Source organism: Lithobates pipiens, unplaced genomic scaffold (genome assembly GCF_037356315.1).
Source record: "Lithobates pipiens isolate NorthernLeopardFrog02 unplaced genomic scaffold, aLitPip1_a1.2 Scaffold_18, whole genome shotgun sequence".
Lineage (NCBI taxonomy): Eukaryota > Metazoa > Chordata > Amphibia > Anura > Ranidae > Lithobates > Lithobates pipiens.
Window position 1 is genome coordinate 641,313,338 of NW_027507758.1, and position 21,305 is coordinate 641,334,642.

Consider the following 21,305-nt stretch of genomic DNA (forward strand, 5'->3'; position numbering starts at 1 on the left):
CATTACAGTGTAAAACCAAGAAAAAGACATACGCTGATATATTCAGAGGAGATATGCCACAGAGTTTCCCGAGCGGGAGACCAGATTCCCCAGCCATCAGAAGGGGGGAGCAGAGACCACCCTTTAGAGGGGGAGTTCAAAGACCACCTCAGGAGTATCAGCCAAGGGAACCAGACCCAAGGTTTAAGAGAGACTATAGTGTGTATCTCCAACGGGTCAGATTTAAACCTAAGGGTAGACACTCTCACCATTACCGGGGTAATTGACCCTGGGGGCCTACACAGGTAAAGAGGGAGCAACCATGGAGTAGGACACCCCAAAATCCCCGGAAAAATAGGGAACAACTAAGGCCCAGACAACTATCCCAGAATGAAGACAGTGGTTCTGATGGGGATATGTTTGATCAAACTGAGCCAGTAGTCCCTAGAAAGTACAGAAACTGGGTCCCACAACCCAATTCTGATCAGCCTGTAAGCAATACGGAAGCCAAAAATAGACCAAATTATGGATATGTTACACGGTTTCATTGCTATATGGAACGTGAATAACACTTCTTCAAGGGGAAAATCCTGTGGCCAGCCAAGGGCCACAGAGCCTTTGAAGCTCTTATGTTAAAATAAATCAGAGGAACGCACTGAATAAAAGTAGGAGGCAGATGTTCTAACACCATGTTTTTCCCCAGGTCACAGTAATGAGGATCCTGAAATCCCTACCGAGGGATGGTGGTTGTTAGATATGAATTATTCTCCTATTTTTCAGTGGTCACTTCATTCCTCTGACATAAACAGGTCGCTCCAACAGCCCAATTTCAAGAAGTCCCGAAGACGGTAATTTCAGAGGAAGACCGAATCCTAAAGACATTAATATCAGGAGGCCTAAAAGGTTTGATATTTGGGTAAAAGTTGAGGAATCACCCACATAAGGTAGTTTGATTGCCTTAAACGAGTTATATTGACACCCCAAAGGTGGGAGATTTATTTTGTTTTATTCCTCCCAAGTAGAAAGTTGACTATAATGTCAAATCTTTTGTTACTGACAGTAAGTTGACATGTCAAACTGAAATGTTTTTAATTGTTATTATTCCAGAACTGCTACAAAAAAAAAAAAGGTTCTGAAGAATGTAAGTCAGTCATTAATGTCTGGTATCCACAGCTATAAATAAATGTCCTCATGTTACTGAGCCCTGGAGCTTGGTCTCCCATAGTAACTGTGTCATACATTGTCTTGCCTTCCAGAGGGCTTAGTTAAAAGAATGGTGACACAATGGGGAAAAGGGAGGGCTCTGAGGAAGCCCAGGATACCAGCTTGACACTGAGATCTCAAACACAGATCATGTTAAAAAAAAAAAAAAGAACATATATGTTTTTTCTCATGGAATCCATTTTCCTTTACAGGACTAAGATGTCCATGAGCCGGTCAACAGAGCCAAGAGTCTAACATGTGTGAAACATCCAGAGAAGGAACCGTATGGGGGATCCAGAGACATCACAGTTGGCCAGTCTACATGGACAAAACCCACCAGGACGGCCAAGACTAAAAGTGCCCGGAATGATCCATTTCCCGCCAAACAATGGATGACGGCCCTGAGATGCACACATCGATCACAAACCCATTTTGTTTTTCAAAGAATTACACCCATCTGCAGGTGTCTATACCTCTTCAATATATATATATATATATATATATATCCACAATCCGGATCCATCTTCACAACTCAACTTACAAGGCCTGAGGGAAGCCATATTTCTTCAACATGTTGCATTGGTGAAGTCTTTCAAATGACTTCCGGCATTTGAACACTTCACAAGGGGGGCTTTGTTGTGAATATATGAAGAAATACATTTAATATTCACTGGCAGAGATGAGAGATTTCAGTAGGCCTTAAAAAAAGTGGATGAACTATAATTTTGATATTATTGAACTGTTACCCTCTTGGAGACTTTTAAAGCAAAATACATGATCTCACATGTTTTTCCAAATGTTCAGGGGATTAGTTATCTTTTAAAGTTTTACAAACCCTGTGTTGAAACAAGAGACTGGAACAATGATAACTTTTAAAGCAAAATACATGATCTCACATGTTTTTGCAAATGTTCAGGGGATTAGTTATCTTTTAAAGTTTTAGAAACCCCATGTTGAAACAAGAGACTGGAACAATGATAACTCTTGTCACCAAACAAAAAGATGTGTACTTATCTTTGTTGGTTAGATTGAGAAGACCAAACTTGCATAGGGAATGACTAAGTATTTATCACATGGAAATAATCCTTAACTAGAAAAAAAACATTGTGCTCAAGTAAAGACTGTTTGGACAATATACAACCATGAAGACAAAATTAAATAGCTGACACCTTGTCCAACAAAACCTATTGTGTGAATTTTCCCAAGTCCGTCTTTCAGGACAGCCACCGTAGAGAGACCCTGGCTCCTCCCCTCTTAGCAAACACTGCCTTCAATTTCTGGGCCTGCTAACATCCACACTCCCGGCAGTTCAGTGGGCGGGGTTACATTACCGTCCTCTGCAACTATTCATCTTGAAGGTTTGGGACCGCAGCCAGGGGTCTCTGGACTCTCTGGTTTCGTTTCCAACTCAGGTTAAGAGGTCCCTTTGGTGGTGGAGAAAGGGGGCAAATTTGTCGCAAGGTCTAGAATGGATTTTACCAGTATCCAGGGTGGTTACAACTGACGAGAGCGGCTCAGGTTGGGGTGCGCACCTAGACTCCCGTTTTGTACAGGGTACCTGGGAGAGGAGGGAGGTAGTGGCTTATGTCAACAGGCAGGGGGGCACCAGGAGCGGATCATTATGGGCCCTAGTTGAAGCCATCCTCAGGTGGGCCGAAGCAAATGTCCTGTCCCTTTCAGTGATACATTTGAAGGGAGAGCAAAATCAGGTAGCCGATTTCCTCAGCAGGAGAACACTGAGAGAAGGCAACTGGGTTCTCAAGCAAGAGGTTTTAAAAATGATCCCCCAAAGGTGGGGGATTCCTTCGATAGACCTCTTTGCCTCGAGGGAAAATGCAAAGGTAGCCATCTTCTTTTCCATAAACAGGGGGGACGGGGCGTTGGGGGTGGACGCACTAGCACAGAGTTGGTGAATGTCCAGGTGCTATATTTTCCCCCTCCCGTTCTGATCCCTGCAGTGTTAAGGAAGTTTCAGGCAGAGAACACTACTCTTATTCTAATTGCGCCACACTGGCCCAGGAGGCCGTGGTTCTCCATTCTGAAGGGCCTGTCTGTGGAACCCCCCTGGATTCTCCCAGCTTCTTTCTCAGTGTCCAATCTGCTGTCCTCAGGTGTAGCGGTGGAACCTTGCAGCTTGGCTACTGAGGAGGAATTGCTGAGGGGCAAAGGGTTCTCAGATCATTTAGTAGCCACTCTCCCTAAGTTGCAGGAAAAAGGAAACTCAGACCATTTACTTGAAGGTATGGAGGCAGTTCAATAGCTGGTGCTCGGAGAACTCTTTCGATGTGCGCAGCTCGGTAGCCATTCTAGAGTTCCTGCAGGCAGGGGCAGATAAAGGTTTAGCCTTTGGAACAGGTATCCCCTTTAAGTGTATTTCTGGAAAGGCATCTAGCAACAGACCCTTGGATAGTGAGGTTCTTTAGAGCCTTAAGTAGGCAGAGACCTGTTACAAATTCCCCCTTCCCAGTTTGGGATCTTTCATTAGTTTTACAGTTTCTCACAGGAGAACCTTTTGAGCCATTGGAATCTTGCTCGTTAAGATTGATCCTCTCTTAAAACTGTGTTTTTGGTGGTGATCACTACGGCAAGGAGAGTGAGTGAACTCGAAGCCCTTTCTGTTAGGGCACCTTTTTTTCAGGTTTTTCTGGACCGTTTGATTTTTAAGACGGATCCGGCCTTTTTGCCTAACGTAGCCTCTAGTTTTCATAGAGTCCAGGAGATTGTGCTGCCTACTTTCTGTTCAAATCCGGTGAGAGAACAGGAACACATTTTTCATAGATTGGATGTTAGAAGATGTGTCCTTCATTATTTAGATTACACAAGTCAGTTCAGGAAGTCTGATTCACTTTTTGTGTTATTTTCAGGGGCTAGGAATGGTTCCAGAGCCTCTAAATGTACAATAGCCAGATGGTTAAGGTTAGCCATTGGGCAGGCTTATGTGACAGGGGGGTTAGAACCCCCAGTTGGGATCAGGGCACACTCAACCAGGGCAGTGGCAACTTCTCAGGCAGAGTGGGCTGGTGCGTCTCCTGAACAGATCTGTAGAGCTGCAACGTGGTCCAGTTTTTCTACGTTCGTGAAGCACTATAGATTGGATCTTCTGTCAGCCAAAGACCAAGCCTTTGGTTGTAAAGTGCTGCAAGCAGTAGTCCCACCCTAAGGTAAGGTGCTCGCTTATCCTCTCTACGGTGGCTGTCCTGAAAGACGGACTTGGGAAAAACTGAGTTACTTACTGGTAACATCCTTTTCCCGGGAGTCTTTCAGGACAGCACCGGTTCCCACCCAGGTTTTTGGATATCTTTGGGAACTCATCACATGAGACCGTCAGGTAAGATTAAAAGTTTGTTTGTTTGACGTGTTCTTGTGTCTCCCCAGTTGGCCGGAGGTACTCTGGAATAACTGAGGGGACGGAGGGAGGATGAGACTTAAATTGTGAAATTGAAGGCGGTGTTTCCTAAGAGGGGAGGAGCCAGGGTCTCTCTCTACGGTGGCTGTCCTGAAAGACTCCCGGTAAAGGATGTTACCGGTAAGTAACTCCATTTTTTAGGGACTTGTGGACACAGCTAAGATATCTAAACATTTATTGTACTGCTCAAAGTCCATCTCAACACATGGTGCTAGAGAGATGCGAATGGATATGCAAGGCAGAAATATTTCAAAGTACCTATGATTGTGATCATAAGTCATTTAGATTATCTATGATATTTGTAGGTCATAAAAGAGATATTATAATTTTAGTATCTAACGATCTAAAGAACTTTGTCATAAAGAAAATATATATGAAAGTGTGATTATAAGTAGAAGTATTTTAGCAACAAACTAGTATTATGAAAAACATATAATCGTGATTATAACTGTATAAGAATTTAACCTATGTTTAGATAAACAAATATTGATTGGATATATCAGAATTATCCAGTTATCCATATAAATAATTTTATGTGATATAGATTGATATATATAACCTGTGTCCTTTCTAAATAGATTACATTTTTATAGATATACATTGATATACATATATACAACCATTTTATATAATTATGTTAAGCATATTTTCTATTATGTCGGTTACTAGCATCAATGAACACTAGAGATATATTAGTTAGAACATATATAAAAAAAATACACGTTATAAATATAAAATATTAAGAGATAAACACCAAACACATGTGAGACACCTGGTGGTTGAAGGTGCTATTACCTTAAAATCACGGGGCTCCTGGGAAAGGTAATCATTACGTTTGGCCTGCCAATGAGGAGGGAACACATACCTTTTGGGCAGAACTTAGTATAATGTTATGATCTTATTGTTTAGGAGTATATTTAATAAGCACAAAAGATGGTCCTAGGAGGAAGCTTAGGGACCCACCCTGAGAAGGGACACTGGGAGAGGCACATACTCCCAGACAGACTGACACTCATGCACTATGCATGAATACATATTTTTACATTCATAAAGATTCTTGTTCCTTGGATCAATCCAGACTAGTAGCCATTTTGGAATGGGTAAATCTGCCATGTTGGTTATATCTTGTATGTTCTCTCAAGTATTGATGTATTGAATATTCTACTATTGATAATTGTTCTCCCGAATCAATAACCACCTTTTCGATTTTTTTCTCTAAATTAAATTTTTCATTATATATTTCTTTTTGCATAGTTGCCACTTTTATTGACAAACAAAGGTCTAATTTATTTCACATTATTAACCACTTACTTACCTGCAGTATAGTCACGGTTGGACATGTGAAATACAGACGCTCTGTTTAATTGTCAATTATCTTAAGGTTATTGATTCTACTGAGAAGTGATAATGGTGATATTACGTCCAAGGTACAACACTCCCGTTTTGTGGGTGTTTCCATTAATTGTCAAGGTGTTCATGTGACGCAATCAATATTTTAGTTTCATATAAATATTTGTTTTTTGTAAACCAATAAATGTAACTATTTTGTATGATCACTTGTCTCCGTGAATATGTGTCACATGTATAGACTGTGTCATATAGATTGATTTTGTATCTTAAAAATATCTTCGTTAAAAATGACTTATAATAAATACTGTGTCGGAAAATGTCCTTAAAAAGCACAACAACAGGATAAATCCACCTTGAGACTTTCTCCACACCTGGAGTGTGCTGAGTTCTTGGATAACGTCTACACAGTGTTTACAGATTGGATTTATCACCCCAATGATCTCGCTCCAGTTCATGGATGTAATCATTATGTTTGGATGATCCCACCAGTCAGGAGACTTTCCTGTCATCCTACATGATCCCTTCTGAGGATTCTTCTATCCTTCCTAACAAATGTATGAAATCCTTGATGAGTCCTCCTCCTATGTGATCTAGAAGATCTGGAATCACAATGTCTTTATGGATGAAGTGGATGACCCAGTTTATATATTATTTATTGCTTTACCGCTTTCTTCACTCCAGGATTAATTATTCTATTTATATAAGCATTCAAGAAATTGTTCTTACTTTGAGAGATCTCCACCACCATTCCTGTGAACATTACATCCGTGTAATTTATGTTTAACATTTTCATTAGGAGTGGATTGATATATATATATATATATATATATATATATATATATATATATATATATATATATGTATATGCATAATTTATGCTTTTGGATATATTTTTTGTATTTTCTTCACCAAAAGGATTCATTTTGGGGGTATCGGTTTTATTAGCTATACATTTCTTATGACCTTGTGTTCTGTGTCTTTAAGACTTTTCTATATGTAATAAAAATATCTTTGTTAAACAATTTGTTACAAAAGAACTGTATCTATTGTTTCTTACTATTTTTGTGTTATATTTGAACTTCTGTGGTAAAATATTTTACAGTACTATGAGACATTTCTTGCGGCTGCAGTTCTGCTGAACTCCACAAGGTGGTGATCTCACTCATAATTAGATAGGAAGTTTCTATGGAATGCAGACAGGAAGTGATGTCAGTTACAGACAGGAAGTAATCTGGAATAAAGACAAGACGTTCCATGTGGCAGTGAAGAGAAGACATTACTGGAAGTAACAGCAGAGGTAATAAGATCTTATTTTCTATTTACACACACCGGGCTCACCTCCGCCGATCACTTCCAGCAGTGTCCAGTGAGGCACTTTGTTCTCGGTGACCCCAAACATGGCACATTGCAGCCACTGAGATTCCCAAGAGATGACAAAGGCTGAGATGAGGTGCATGAATGGGGGAGGGGATCTGTACTGGGGTGCCAGTCAGAGGGGGTTATGGGCAGGGGTAGCAGAGAGATGAGATGAGGAGGATGGATAGGAATGGGTGGGACAGATGAAGGGGTAATAATATGGGCAGCCCTGGAAGGGGCACATAGGTGTTGGGGGGGGGGGGGGGGGGCAGAAACTCCAGAGAGCAGCTGACAGAGGTAGGAGAGGAGTTGGAGATGTGCAGAGAGTTGATTCTGCCCCTCCCCTCACACATCTCAAGGGCCCCACACCCCGAGGACCCCCACACCTCATACAGGCACTCACCAGGCTCCGGCGCTGCAGCTGGTATCAGTGACCGGTCCCTCAGAGCCGGCACAGGGCACAGAGTCCACCCAGTATGGAGAACTTGGAGGTTGTGTCTGGGGGAGGAGGAGTGGGGGGAGGAGTTGGCTGATGTTGCTGGGCGCTGTGCCCGTGTTGGGAGCAGATCAGACACAGCAAGGGGACTCTGCAAAGGATGAATGTCCTGCACACTCTGTTCTCAGCAATCCTAATTGGCGATCACCAGGGGAGCCTCCCCTGATCCTGGGACCCTTTACTCCGGCAGCAAGACCCTTTCCTGCTGTCTCAGTGATCCCCCCCCACCCCTGCGCATTAGCGGAACACCACTGTCACAGGTTCGGCCACTGGTTCTGAGGCGGTAGTGGGACTAAAGGATTCTGGGAGCCTCAAGCGTTTTGTCGGATATTCCAACTGTGTGTGGTCTGCATTGGACTGTTTCCATCGGAATATCCATCGGACCAAATTTTCCAACTTGCCGGAAATATTTTCTGACAAAATGCTCCGATCGGACATACTCCGATCATGTGTAGAGAATTCCGATCGGACAAAGTGCCACGCATGTTCAGATCAAATTCCTACATCAAAGTTATTGGCTACTAGCCTGAACGTAGTCCCGTCATAACGAAATTACGTCATCACGTTCCGAACGATCGGATTTTACGACAACTTTGTCCGACCGTGTGTATGCAACAGTTTTGGACAAGATCCGTCAGACAAAATCTGACGGATTTGGTTGTCGGAATCTCCGACCGTGTGTACAAGGGCTGAGAGGTTAGTGGGGCTGATGGGCTGTGGGGGCTCTGAAGGGGGTAGTCTGGCTGTAAAGCTCTGAGGTAATAGGGGGCTTCAGGGCTCATAGGGACTCTTGGTCTCTGATGGTCCTCCCACTCCACCTGCACTTACTTTTCTGACCTTCTTAAAGAACTCCTGCCAGCAAATGAAGGAATATAACAAAAAGGGGGATGGAAGGGAACCAAAAAATGGTGGTACATAAGGTACCCACCGGTATTGTACCGCACACTTTTATTAAATGGGAACATAAAGAAAATTGTGCTCTGTGTCAGAGAGACGACTCAGTGCACAGTGTCACATGAAGAAATCCTGGGAAATAATACAGACTAATAGGGATAAATAAATTGATTAGTGAATGATTTGATAAATGATTAATAAATTATAAATTGTATACGGAGATGAGTTGTCTCTCTGACATTTCTCTTCAGTAAGTGAAGGAAGCTTCACCTCACCATATCACTGGTCAAGAAAAATGTTCCACAACACAAAATAGACCAAGACTAAGAGAACAAACCCCTCCCCCTGTTGTCCTCCTCCTACACACACTGAATTGCTATTGGAGTATATAGAACAGACTCGTCCCCCACAGTTCTGTACTCCACCAGCAGAACCCTCCTGCTATCCAATCCGATCCCTTCTCTTACTGTAGAGAGTGACATCACTCCGATCAGTCAGCAGGCTGCCGGAGATTGGAGCCTTGCAGCCAGAGTTCTGGTAATTATCTGGCAACTCCGGCCAAAAGTCAGCAAGTTCCCCTTCCTGGACATCATGTTGACCCGACATTGTCCTCACAACACTGCCTCAGAGCAAACAAGTCAAAGGAAGGATCGTATTTATCATTCCTTGTCTGCAGATCTAAAACTAATCAAAACCAGTTCAGAAACCAAACAAACCCAACATAGAGAAGAGAATTTCTGATCTGGCAGAACAAGAGGGTCCCAGGAGGGGGGGTAGTTCTTATATGTATAGAACCCCTCCTATTACCCCCTCACATCCACATCCTATTATTGTGTGACCAACACCATCCAAATAATTCTTACTTTCATTTCCCAAAGTTATCCGTCTACAAGGAGACCAATATAGATCAAATGACGGCACCAATGAGGATGGAGGAGGACCGGAGTCACATGACTGAGAAGATACTAAACCTCACCCTGGAGATCATCTACCTGCTGACCGGAGAGGTGAGGAGGATTCCGGCAGGTCACATGACATCACTCTTATCTCTATTAATAAAACACAGACCTGACCGGAGAGGTGAGGAGGATTCTGGGAGGTCACATGACATCACTCTTATCTCTATTAATAAAACACAGACCTGACCGGAGAGGTGAAGAGGATTCTGGGAGGTCACATGACATCACTCTTATCTCTATTAATAAAACACAGACCTGACCGGAGAGGTGAGGAGGATTCTGGGAGGTCACATGACATCACTCTTATCTCTATTAATAAAACACAGACCTGACCGGAGAGGTGAGGAGGATTCTGGGATTCTAACATGATATTCCTATTGGTTCTCCAATACAGAGATTTCCTCTTGTGAAGTCCGGTGATCATATGACCATCACAGTGCCTCCATGTGACTCCCTAAAACCTGAGAGACACAACATGGAGAAGATTCTGGAAGTTACCAAGAAGATGATGGAGCTGCTGACAGGAGAGGTGAGGAGGATTCTGGGAATTCTGGGACATTATCCAGTAACAGACAAGGGATGTGTCTGGATGGTGACTGTATCATTGTGTGTGTCAGGTTCCTATAAGGTGTCAGGATGTCACTGTCTATTTCTCCATGGAGGAGTGGGAGTATTTAGAAGGACACAAGGATCTCTACAAGGACGTCATGATGGACAATCAGCCGCCCCTCACATCACCGGGTAAGAGGAGACTTTATTGTAAAGGATAGAGCAGTACGGAGGCTCCACCTAGATCCCCCATCATCTGATAAACACATAGAAACAATGTATTCAGTCAGTGTGTGTGTTTTCTACAGATGGATCCAGTAATGGGAACCCACCAGAGAGATGTCCCCGTCCTCTGTATTCCCGGGATTCCACACAGGAAGGTCACACCATCCCCCACCATCATCAGGTAGATGAGGAACAATCACTGATAGTATCATTAGGATCTGTACATTATCTGCATTGTTACCATTGATGTCATTTTTATTATATATTCAGAGTGGAAACCTGAGAGATTCTAAAGTTGAGGTTAAAGAAGAGATAAAAGAGGAGGATGATGAGGATGGGGTGACGGAGAAGTCTCTAAAAGAACACAAAGATCTGTACCAGGACACCATGGTGGAGACATCCAGCTACAGAAACCCACCAGAGAGATGTCCCCGTCCTCTGTATTCCCGGGATTCCACACAGGAAGGTCACACCATCCCTCAATATTGCAAGGTTGGTGGGATGGAGGTTATCAAACACACTTATGCCGCGTACACACGTAGCCGACTAATCGACGGACTTAGTCTGGCGGACTTCCCGCCGGACTGTCCGTCCAACTTTCTGAACGGCCTACTTGCCCACACACGGCACTTTTTCAGCGGACTAATACGGCGTACTAAGTCCGCCGTACTATCCGCCCAACTTTTGAAATGAACGGATTCGCCCACACACGCAGAGGAAAGTCCGCTCATTTCGAGCACGTCTCCAGGTAGGCGGGGCCCGCGAAGGACACGTTGCTGGCCCCGCCACCTGGTATGGACTTAAAGGGGAACCCCAACACCGAAAAAAATCGACGTGGGGGTCCCCCCCAGGTCCACATCAGACCCTTGTCCGAGCACGCTACCCGGCCGACCAGGAAAGGGGGGACGAGCGAGCGCCCCCCCCCCTCCTGAGCCGTACCAGGCCGCGTGCCCTCAGCATGGAGGGTGCCTTGGGGAAGGGGGGATCGCGCGGCCCCCACATCCCAAAGCACCTTGTCCCCATGTTGATGAGGACAAGGGCCTCTTTCCGACAACCCCGGCCGTTGGTTGTCGGGGTCTCTGGGCGGGGGGCTTATCGGAATCCGGGAGCCCCCTTTAATAAGGGGGCCCCCGGATACCGGTCAACATCTGAAGAGAAGAACAGAAGGCGGTGGCGACGATGACAGCGGCGACAGAAGACCGGGCCACTGCCTGTAAAAGAGCTATAAGAAGGCGCGGTGGCCCGGCAGAAGAACCGAAAAGGGGGACAAGACCCCCGAAGTCGGAAGAAGAGGCCGGCGGCGAGGAAGAAAGCCGGGCTCCTCCGCTAGTATAAGAGCTAGCAGAAGATAGGGAGGAGTCTGGTGATAAGACCCCAGAAGACGCAAGACCCCCGGAGCTGTGCAATAAACTATTTTTACCCTGTGTTGTGTTTTTTTTTGTACTTTTTTTTCACAGGTGAATGGGTAGGGGTACATTGTACCCCATACTCATTCACATAGGGTGGGGGGCCGGTATCCGGGGGCCCTCTTATTAAAGGGGGCTCCCGGATTCCGATAACCCCCCTGCCCGCAGACCCCGACAACCAACGGCCAGGGTTGTCGGGAAGAGGCCCTTGTCCTCATCAACATGGGGACAAGGTGCTTTGGGGTGGGGGGGCCGCGCGGCCCCCCTTCCCCAAGGCACCCCACATGTTGAGGGCACGCGGCCTGGTACGGCTCAGGAGGGGGGGCGCTCGCTCGCCCCATCTTTCCTGGCCGGCCAGGTAGCGTGCTCGGACAAGGGTCTGATGTGGACCTGGGGGGGACCCCCACGCAGATTTTTTTTCAGCATTGGGGTTCCCCTTTAAGTCCATACCAGGTGGCGGGGTCAGTGACGTCTCCTTCGCGGGCCCCGCCTACCTCAAAATGAGCGGACTTTTCTTCGGGTGGGAAACGTCCATTCGTTTCAAAAGTACGGCGGACTGGCATACACACGGCCGGATTGTCCGCCGAAATGCAAGTCCAGCGGGAAGATTGGAGTGCAACACGTCATTCTAAGTCCGCCGTACTTTCGGGTCAAAAAAGTCTGCCAGGGGCTACACACGGTGGGATTGTCCGGCGGACTTGAGTTTGCCGGACTTTTCCACCCGATTGTTTGATCGTGTGTACGCGGCATAATAGAGACAATGTGTGGATTTTCTATGTGATGTCACAATAATAAATCTTCTATCTTACAGATGATATTCTCTCTCATTTTCTTGGTTTAGAGTGGAGATCCAATCGATATAGAATTTGAGGTGAAATCAGAAGAAGAAGAGAGGTATGTGAGGGATGATCAGCAGTCTATGGAGGAGGATGGAATAACGGGGACATTTATAGAGGAGGACACTCCTACAGAGATCAGCACAGGTGGGTCATTAACACTAAATACATTCCTCCACCCATACTGCTCACTGATTGGTCCAGAGTAGGGCGGGGGCTGGGTGATATCAGCCTGTAATCCCTTGATCATTTTCCATTAGTACAGTCTCACCTGTGCAGAGGAAGAGTTGAGCTGGCCTATGATCAGAGAGCGGGGATTGTCCACTGTAACAGCTTTCATTTGAATTGCTGGGTTCCCGGTGCCGCTCACCATCACACAGTCCTGCCTCCTCACCGCACACATCACACAGTCCCGCCTATTCACCCGGTGCCTCCCGGCATTGGACCGTTGTTCTGTCTATCAAATTTGCCGGGCGAGGAGGCTGGAACTGTGTGACATGAGCGGTGCTGGGCGAGGAGGCGGGCTGTATGTGATGGTGAGCAGCGAGGAGGCGGGACTGTGTGATGTGAGTGGCACAGAGAACCCAGCAATTCCAATGAAAGCTGTTACATTGGGCAATCCCCGCTCTCTGATGATAGGCCAGCTTGATTCTTCCTCTCCTCACTTCCCCGGGCTAGTACAACAGCTCCTGTTCAACCTCCGCCTGCTGGTGGTGCTCGCCCACCTCTTCCGAGGCAGCCATCATTTTCCACTCGCAAAATGCGAGTAGGCGAATGAAAAATTTGAGGGCCGTCTTACTCTATACACTCTATGTTGTAGATTACATACTCCTGACCCCTGCACTATATACTCTATATTGTACATTACATACTCCTCACCCCTGCACTATATACTCTATATTGTACATTACATACTCCTGTCTTCTGCTCTCTCCCCTGTACCCACTGCTATATATATACACATAATATGTATTCTCTTTTGTTACACCCATTTCCTACCAGCTGGACATTTTATATCTGATGATTTGATTGGAGCTCAGACTTTTACATGGTGATAATAATGTGATAACATCCTCAGACTTTGGAACCTTAAACAGAAAGTGATAATGTGGGAGGAGTCAATAACCCAATGATGGTGGTCTTCAGGATCAGTCCAGTCTTCATCTTGGTTGTTCTCCCCCCCATCCTCACTCTCTGACCTCTGGTGGGGCTCAGCCCCGCTATTATTCATGACTAAATCATGGACTAAATAAGGAAGTGCAGGACTTCTTGTGTTAGGAAGATGGCAGAGGGGGAGGGGACACTCGTCGTTCTGCCCATATTTATCATAGTAATATGTGCTATGTGCTGTTACAGATTATACTGCAATGTTAGTTTGACGTTGCTGCCATCTAGTGGTCAGAGTTAGTTATTATTTTGCCACAGCTTGACAGGAAGTGATATTTTCTTCACAGTGAAAGGTAGTGACCTTTAACCTGGAACCGTATTTCCTTCATTTCATGATTGGTCCTTGATCCAAGCAGACTGCATGCAGTAGAGATCTTAACTATTCCTGGAGTAATGGTGGAATTGTCTGTGAGTTCTTTCACTGATAGAGTGAGGCTGCTGTATAATGTTGTAATGTACTGACAAATATATTTTTTATGCTCATGTTGTAGTTTTACAAAGTTATTCGGAAAAAAGAATAGATACAGATCTGATGTCTCACGTTTCTTGACTTCTGAATTATTGTTAAGCTGTCTGACTGTCTGTGTTATACAACAGTTCAATAACGAGAAGCAGAACACTCGTCCTACAATCCCCTCATCACTGTCACTCCTATAGAAGACAGTTCTCGTTGTTTCCTCACTCTCTGACTAAGGTCCATGAATAAAGAAATGATCTGGTAGGAGATCAGAGGACCCATTTACTAGTTACCTTGAGGGGGAATTGTAAGATCCTCAGAGACAAAGCTGCCTGATGTGGGCGGAGTCCTGGTTTAGGGGAACCAATCAGCTCATGTCTAGTAATAATCTTTGTATTTCTATTTTAGTAGATGGACGGGAGATGAGGAAAACCTCAGAGGATTGTCTCACTTTGTCTCCAGACTGTAAAGTAGAAGATGAGGACATCACACAGTATAGTCCAGGAGAAAACCCGTCTACCTCAAATGTCCATCCGGCACCACAGAGTGTAGACGGACCATCGTATTCCTCTTATCCTGAGGAACCTCAGACTGTGCGGGACGGGGCCGTCCTTCCAACAGAGAATAGGCTTTCCTGTACTGAGTGCGGGAAGTGTTTCCCTTCTAAATCCAAACTTAATAGACATCAGAGATCTCACACAGGAGAGAAGCCGTATTCCTGTCCTGAGTGTGGAAAATGTTTTTCAGTGAAGTCCCATCTTTCCAAACATCAGAGATCTCACACGGGGGAGAAGCCATATTCCTGTCCTGAGTGCGGGAAATGTTTTTCAGAGAAGTCCAGTCTTTACAGACATCAGAGATCTCACACGGGGGAGAAGCCATATTCCTGTCCTGAGTGCGGGAAATGTTTTTCAGAGAAGTCCAGTCTTTACAGACATAAGAGATCTCACACGGGGGAGAAGCCGTTTTCCTGTCCTGAGTGCGGGAAATGTTTTTCAGTGAAGTCCCGTCTTTCCAAACATCAGAGATCTCACACGGCGGAGAAGCCGTATTCCTGTCCTGATTGCGGTAAATGTTTTTCAGAGAAGTCCAGTCTTTCCGCACATCAGAGATCTCACACGGGGGAGAAGCCGTTTTCCTGTCCTGAGTGTGGGAAATGTTTTTCAGAGAAGTCCAGTCTTTCCATACATCAGAGATCTCACACGGGGGAGAAGCCGTATTCCTGTCCTGAGTGCGGGAAATGTTTTTCAGTGAAGTCCCAACTTTCCACACATCAGAGATCTCACACGGGGGAGAAGCCGTATTCCTGTCCTGAGTGCGGAAAATGTTTTTCAGTGAAGTCCCATCTTTCCACACATCAGAGATCTCACACGGGAGAGAAGCCGTATTCCTGTCCTGAGTGCGGGAAATGTTTTTCAGTGAAGTCCCATCTTTCCACACATCAGAGATCTCACACGGGGGAGAAGCCATATTCCTGTCCTGAGTGCGGGAAATGTTTTTCACATAAGTCCGATCTTAACAAACATCAGAGATCTCACACGAGGGAGAAGCCGTATTCCTGTCCTGAGTGAGGGAATTGTTCCTCACTGAAGTCCTGTCTTCCTGTACATCGGGGATCCCACACAACCCTCGAGGTGTATTAGTGCCTTGAGTGCGGGAAATGTCTTCTATATGAATGTTGCTGGACATCACATCTCTCATGTGGGGAAGAAGCACACCCTGATATACACCTCAGATATACTCCATGGCTGATCTTCATCATGTAAGAAACAGTTGATAAGGAGATCAGAGATCACCAAAGACATGGATGAAGTGTTGTACCGTGTCGGCCATTGATAGCAGGAGAAAAATAAAAATGGAGTCATTACTTCTCATCCATTTTGTAGATTTTATAAATATAAAAAAAAATTGTTAAATGAATGTTGCATGCATTCCTCCCGCTGTGAGGTAATTTCTTTGTAATTCTAAAAACATTTTATTAGAAAAGAGTGCAGTTGTTCTGACATTTATAAAGGAAATGTTACCAAAGCAGCTCACAGACCCCCCTGTAATTTTCTGTAAATTTAAACCAATTAATTTTTTCTTTGTAAAATGTCACATTTTCTGTAGCCCATCCAACAGAACAAATTAAAAACTGTATAGAGTCCCCCAAAATGTATACCAGACCCTTTGCTTTCCTTCCTCCCCCCCCCCCCTTTCCCTCTCTCCTCCCTCCTTTTTCTCTTCCTCCCTTTCCTTTCTCCCTTTCTCTCTAAACCCCCAAACCCCCCCCCCCTGTTTTTCTTTCCCTTTTTCTCCTCTCTGACCTCGGCTGAGGCTTTGGGTACTGGGGAAGCAACATCTCCCCTCGCTTTTTTCCCCCTTGTTTAATTTCTTCCATTGAATATAATGTTTTATATATGTAATTCAATTGTTTTGATACATAGTGCTTAATACTGTAATAATTACTTGCCGATTTTCCCCTGACGAAGCGCTATAAAGACCGCAAAACATGTTGAGAACCATATCCATGGAAACCCACCATATCTTTTTTTTTAATCAATAGTTTTTATTAAAGTTTAAATTTTTATCAAGACAAATGACAGAAATTATGACTAAATAACATATCAGTTACAGTATTTAGATACATAGATAATAGTATCCAAAAATAATAAAAAATATAATATAAAGAAAACCATATTAATTATCTCAATTATAATCGGGATAATAAAGGTAAGGATAGGGAGGTTATTAATACATCCATTGTGGAGACAATACACAAAAGTAATATCAATATTATCTTCATATATTTATATACTGCCAATTCAAGTAATTCAAAGATGATGAACCTAAATATATTCCCGAACACCCCTATGGGTGCTAAACTGTGTTCGGGACAGTAATAGTAACCTGTCATTTAATAGATACAAAACAAAGATTAAAATATTAGAGCGGGGTAAGTGATTTTTTTTATTCAAGTTATGTAGGAACAAAGAACTCGTGCAATGTTTTGGGCACTAGCCCATTTTAACCATGGCTGCCATATTTTATGAGTATGTTCTTTTTTGTGAGGCCGAAGAGCTAAGATTGATTCATAAATGTAATGAGTTTGAGACGATTCTATCACTTCTTTTATGGAAGGAGGATCAGGATTTTTCCAGTTCCTCGTTATACTGATCCTGGCTGACAGCAAAATATGTGTAAACACATTTCTAAACTGGATAGGATATCGATCAATGGATAATAGAGCCAGTGAGGGATTTGGAGGAATGACTGCTTTGGTAATTTCAGACATAACTTGAAAGATTTGTTCCCAATACTTCCCAAGTTTAGGGCATGTCCAAAATGTATGTAACCTATCACCTTTTTTTCTGCACAATCTCCAACATTTGTCATCAAATGTGCCGTTGAATTTAGATATTTTCTCAGGAGTAAGATACCAGCGTTGAGTCAATTTAATGGATACTTCCCATAATGTAGAGCAGCATGTGGCTTTATATGTGGTGTTACATGCTTTTTCCCATTGGTCAACTGTATAGGTGTATCCTAAGTCTTCTTCCCATCTAATTAAAGGGATAGTCTTTATAAACACACTTTTTTGTTGAAGAAGGTTATAGAAAAGAGAGATCCCTTTTTGTTGATGTATGGGGATCTTAAGGAAGGACCAAGCCGATTGGGGAACATTATAGGTCCATGATGGGAGGTTGGAAATGCAATTCTTAGATCGGATGTAGAGGAATAAATCTGAATTTAGCAATTGAAATTTCTTTTGAAGTGTAGGAAATGGTTTGATCACCCCATTGCCAAGTAGATCAGATAGATATTTAATTCCCTTCTCTATCCATGGTGTAAATGAGGTTGTCTTCATGAAATTATGTAGAGTATTTAGCAGAATTTGGATTTTGGTAGGAAGAGGGTGTGAGGAAGTTAGATGCAGAAATTGAACCCAGGATTTAAGTGTTGCTAATATTGTTGGGGAGATGCGAGAAGGTATCTTGGCTCCAAGTGCCATGGAAGGTATCCATATTGATAGATTATTTCCTGGGATCTTAGCAGTTTCCATCTTCCCCCAAATTGTATATGGAGGACATAGAAACCACTCCTTAGACTGTGTGAGAACCGAGGCTAAATAATAATCTTGAAAATCCACATTTCCTGTTCCTCCAGCTTGACGTTTCTTCACTAAGTTTGAATGAGCACATCTAGATTTTTTACCCTGCCAGATGAATCTAGAAAACAGAGTCTGAAGGGATTGGAAAAATTTTAACAGAATTGGAATCGGGAGAGTTCTAAAAATGTATAAAATGTGTGCAAGGTGAAGCATTTTAAATGCTGCCAAACGTCCCATCCATGAAAATTCATGGGATGCTAGTTTAGTGAGATTTTCTTGTAATGCATTACGAAGTGGAATATAATTATATTGGAACAGTGTTTTACATGAATTTGATAATTGAATACCCAAATATTTAATTGTACTTTCAGTCCATGTATAAGGGAATTTTAATTTAAGATGTTTAGTAGTATTTTCATCTATCCCCAAGTTCAATATACAAGATTTATTCACGTTAAGCCTGTAATAAGAAACTTTGCTGAACATATTTAGTGTTTCCTGAATTTCCGGTAAGGATTTCACAGGATCAGTAATCATAAGAACAATATCATCTACAAAAAAAGTTTGATTTTCTGTTCTTGTTCAGCAATGGTAACTCCTAAAAAAAAATTTGTTGGACCTAATACTCTCAGCTAGGGGTTCGATAACAAGGTTAAAAATTAGGGGGGATAAGGGGCATCCTTGTCGTGTACCTTTTGTTATTGGGAATGGAGGTGATAAAGAATCCGTAGTATACACTCGAGCCGAGGGGACAGAGTACAAGGCTAATATTGCTTTGTTGATTTGACCTGTTAAGCCAAATTTAGTCAGAACTGATGACAGGTATCCCCAATGAACTCTATCAAACGCTTTTTCAGCGTCAAGCGACAGAAACAGGGATGGCGATTTGGTGAGTTCTACGTGGTGTATTATATTTATCATTCTTCTAGTACCATCCGATGCTTGTCTTCCTTTGGTGAAACCCGATTGACCTCTATGGATAAGAGAGGGTAACAAACTATCTAGTCTTTTGGCTATAAGTTTCGCATCAATTTTAACATCTAAATTGAGTAAGGAAATTGGTCTAAATTTTTTAGGTGAAGATGGTTCTTTATCTGGTTTTGGAAGAGTTACAACAAGAGCATTCAGCATTTCATTGGTGAATGATGAAGAATTGGCTGCTAAATGATAAATGTCACATAGTATAGGTGCTAGAGTACTTTGAAATTTTTTTAAATATTCCCCCGTAAAGCCATCTGGACCAGGTGATTTCAAGTTAAGAAGAATACGGATAGTTTGTAGAATTTCAGGGATAGTAAAGGGAGAATTGAGAAATTCTAATTGTTGTGGGGAAATAGATGGAAGATTGACACTCTCCAAAAAGGTGTCAATCTCCTCCTGAGAAGGTTGATGGGTAACACCATCGTTCTTAATGTTATGTAAATCATTATAATATGAGCTAAAGCTGTTGAAGAAGACTTAAGCAATTTTTCATTAGTGTGTGGATGGTAGAGGAATGGGATTTTAGTCTTAGATCGATAACCTTTAATGCGTAATGCCATTGTTTTCCCTGCTTTGTTCCCTGTTGCATAAGTGGTAGCTCTGAATTTTTTATAGGATTTCTCATGTGTCTCTAGAAGTAGGGTTCTTAATTCATTACGTAACTGGAAAATTTGTGTTTTCATGAAAGGAGAAGGATCATTTTTATTGTGTTCCTCAGCTTTTGCTATCTCCTTAGTAAGTTCATCCATTCTCTGAGTTCTCTTTCTTTTAGCTTTAAAACCTAATTGCATAAACACCCCTCTCATAACGGCTTTATGAGCTTTCCATAATATCATTGGGTCAGATATAGATGTCAAATTAATTGAAAAGAATTCAGTAAGGTGTTGTGGAGTAATTTTCATTTTGGAGAATATAGTTATTAGCTCTCCATATATATGAATTCGGTTGGGATGATGTGGTTGTTATAGACATGCTAATGGGAGCGTGATCCGACCACGTGGCCGTATGTATATGGGAGGATGAAATCTTGTCAAGCAGCCATTTATCTGTCAAGAATAAGTCAATTCTGGAGTAGGTATTGTGCTGGGGGTGACAAATATGTGTAATCCCTTTCATTAGCATGTCCACATATCCACACATCAAATAAGTCATTCGAAGTTATGAACTTATCAAGGGGAGAAGCATAGCGTTTGGACTTAGCAGAAGAATCCATATCATTGTTTGGAATCAAATTAAAATCTCCACATATCAGGAGGTGTACTTTTTGAACTTTCTTCACCTCCTCTATAGTTTTTTTTATGAAATGCATTTGCCTCATATTCAGAGCATAAATAGATACAAGGGTGTATGGAATATTGTTAATGGTACAAATCAAAAAATATAGCGTCCTTCAGGGTCAGTGATACAATTATCTAATTGAAATGTAATAGTATCTCTAATAGCTATTAACACCCCTCTTTGTTTTTTGGAGAATTTTGTTTGAAAAATATGAGGAAAATGTTTATGTTGACATTTGGGAGATGCATCTTTAGCAAAATGTGTCTCTTGAACACATAATATGTCACAATTAAAGGATAAGGCAGACCTCCACATAGAGGTTCGTTTCGCTGGGTGATTCAGTCCCCTTGCATTTAGGGACAATATTTTGAAAGACATATTAATATATATCAAAATTAGATGTTACTATAATTCTATATATTCCTAAACGAATATTCTCTAGTTTCTATAACGCTTAAACTAAAGATCTAAGTATTTGTTATATGATCAGTTCACAGTTACTATTAAATCATGTACACAACAATGTCTTTTTTTTTAAACCTATGAAAAAACGAGTTATTACTCTATTAGTAGAAAAAAAAGAAGAAGAAAAAGAAAAGAATAAAGACATTTTTTTTTTACAAGAGTCAGCAGTAATCCACTGAAAGGAATGCTGACCAAGATAGGGGGTGAA

The 21,305-nt window shown here is 42.7% G+C and overlaps 3 protein-coding genes across 3 annotated transcripts in view; 1 reads left to right on the forward strand and 2 right to left on the reverse strand.

Moving 5' to 3' along the window:
* LOC143986903 (uncharacterized) overlaps positions 1-21,305 on the reverse strand; it is a 1,023,878-nt gene that overhangs the window by 379,885 nt on the left and 622,688 nt on the right. The gene's annotated exons all lie outside the window — the stretch shown is intronic.
* Positions 1-21,305, reverse strand: part of LOC143989998 (uncharacterized) — a 97,378-nt gene that overhangs the window by 30,564 nt on the left and 45,509 nt on the right. The gene's annotated exons all lie outside the window — the stretch shown is intronic.
* LOC143989740 (uncharacterized) lies at positions 12,354-16,437 on the forward strand. Its single transcript, XM_077490012.1, has 2 exons — positions 12,354-12,806; positions 14,692-16,437. The coding sequence occupies exons 1-2, from the start codon at positions 12,743-12,745 to the stop codon at positions 15,852-15,854; spliced, it is 1,227 nt and encodes a 408-aa protein (XP_077346138.1). The 5' UTR covers positions 12,354-12,742; the 3' UTR covers positions 15,855-16,437.

Excerpts from the sequence above, each read along its gene's own strand:
- LOC143989740 (XM_077490012.1), top strand. The coding sequence starts at position 12,743 with ATGGAGGAGGATGGAATAACGGGGACATTTATAGAGGAGGACACTCCT. Across the intron at positions 12,807-14,691 it reads TCCTACAGAGATCAGCACAG|TAGATGGACGGGAGATGAGG; the intron begins GTGGGTCATTAA and ends TTTCTATTTTAG.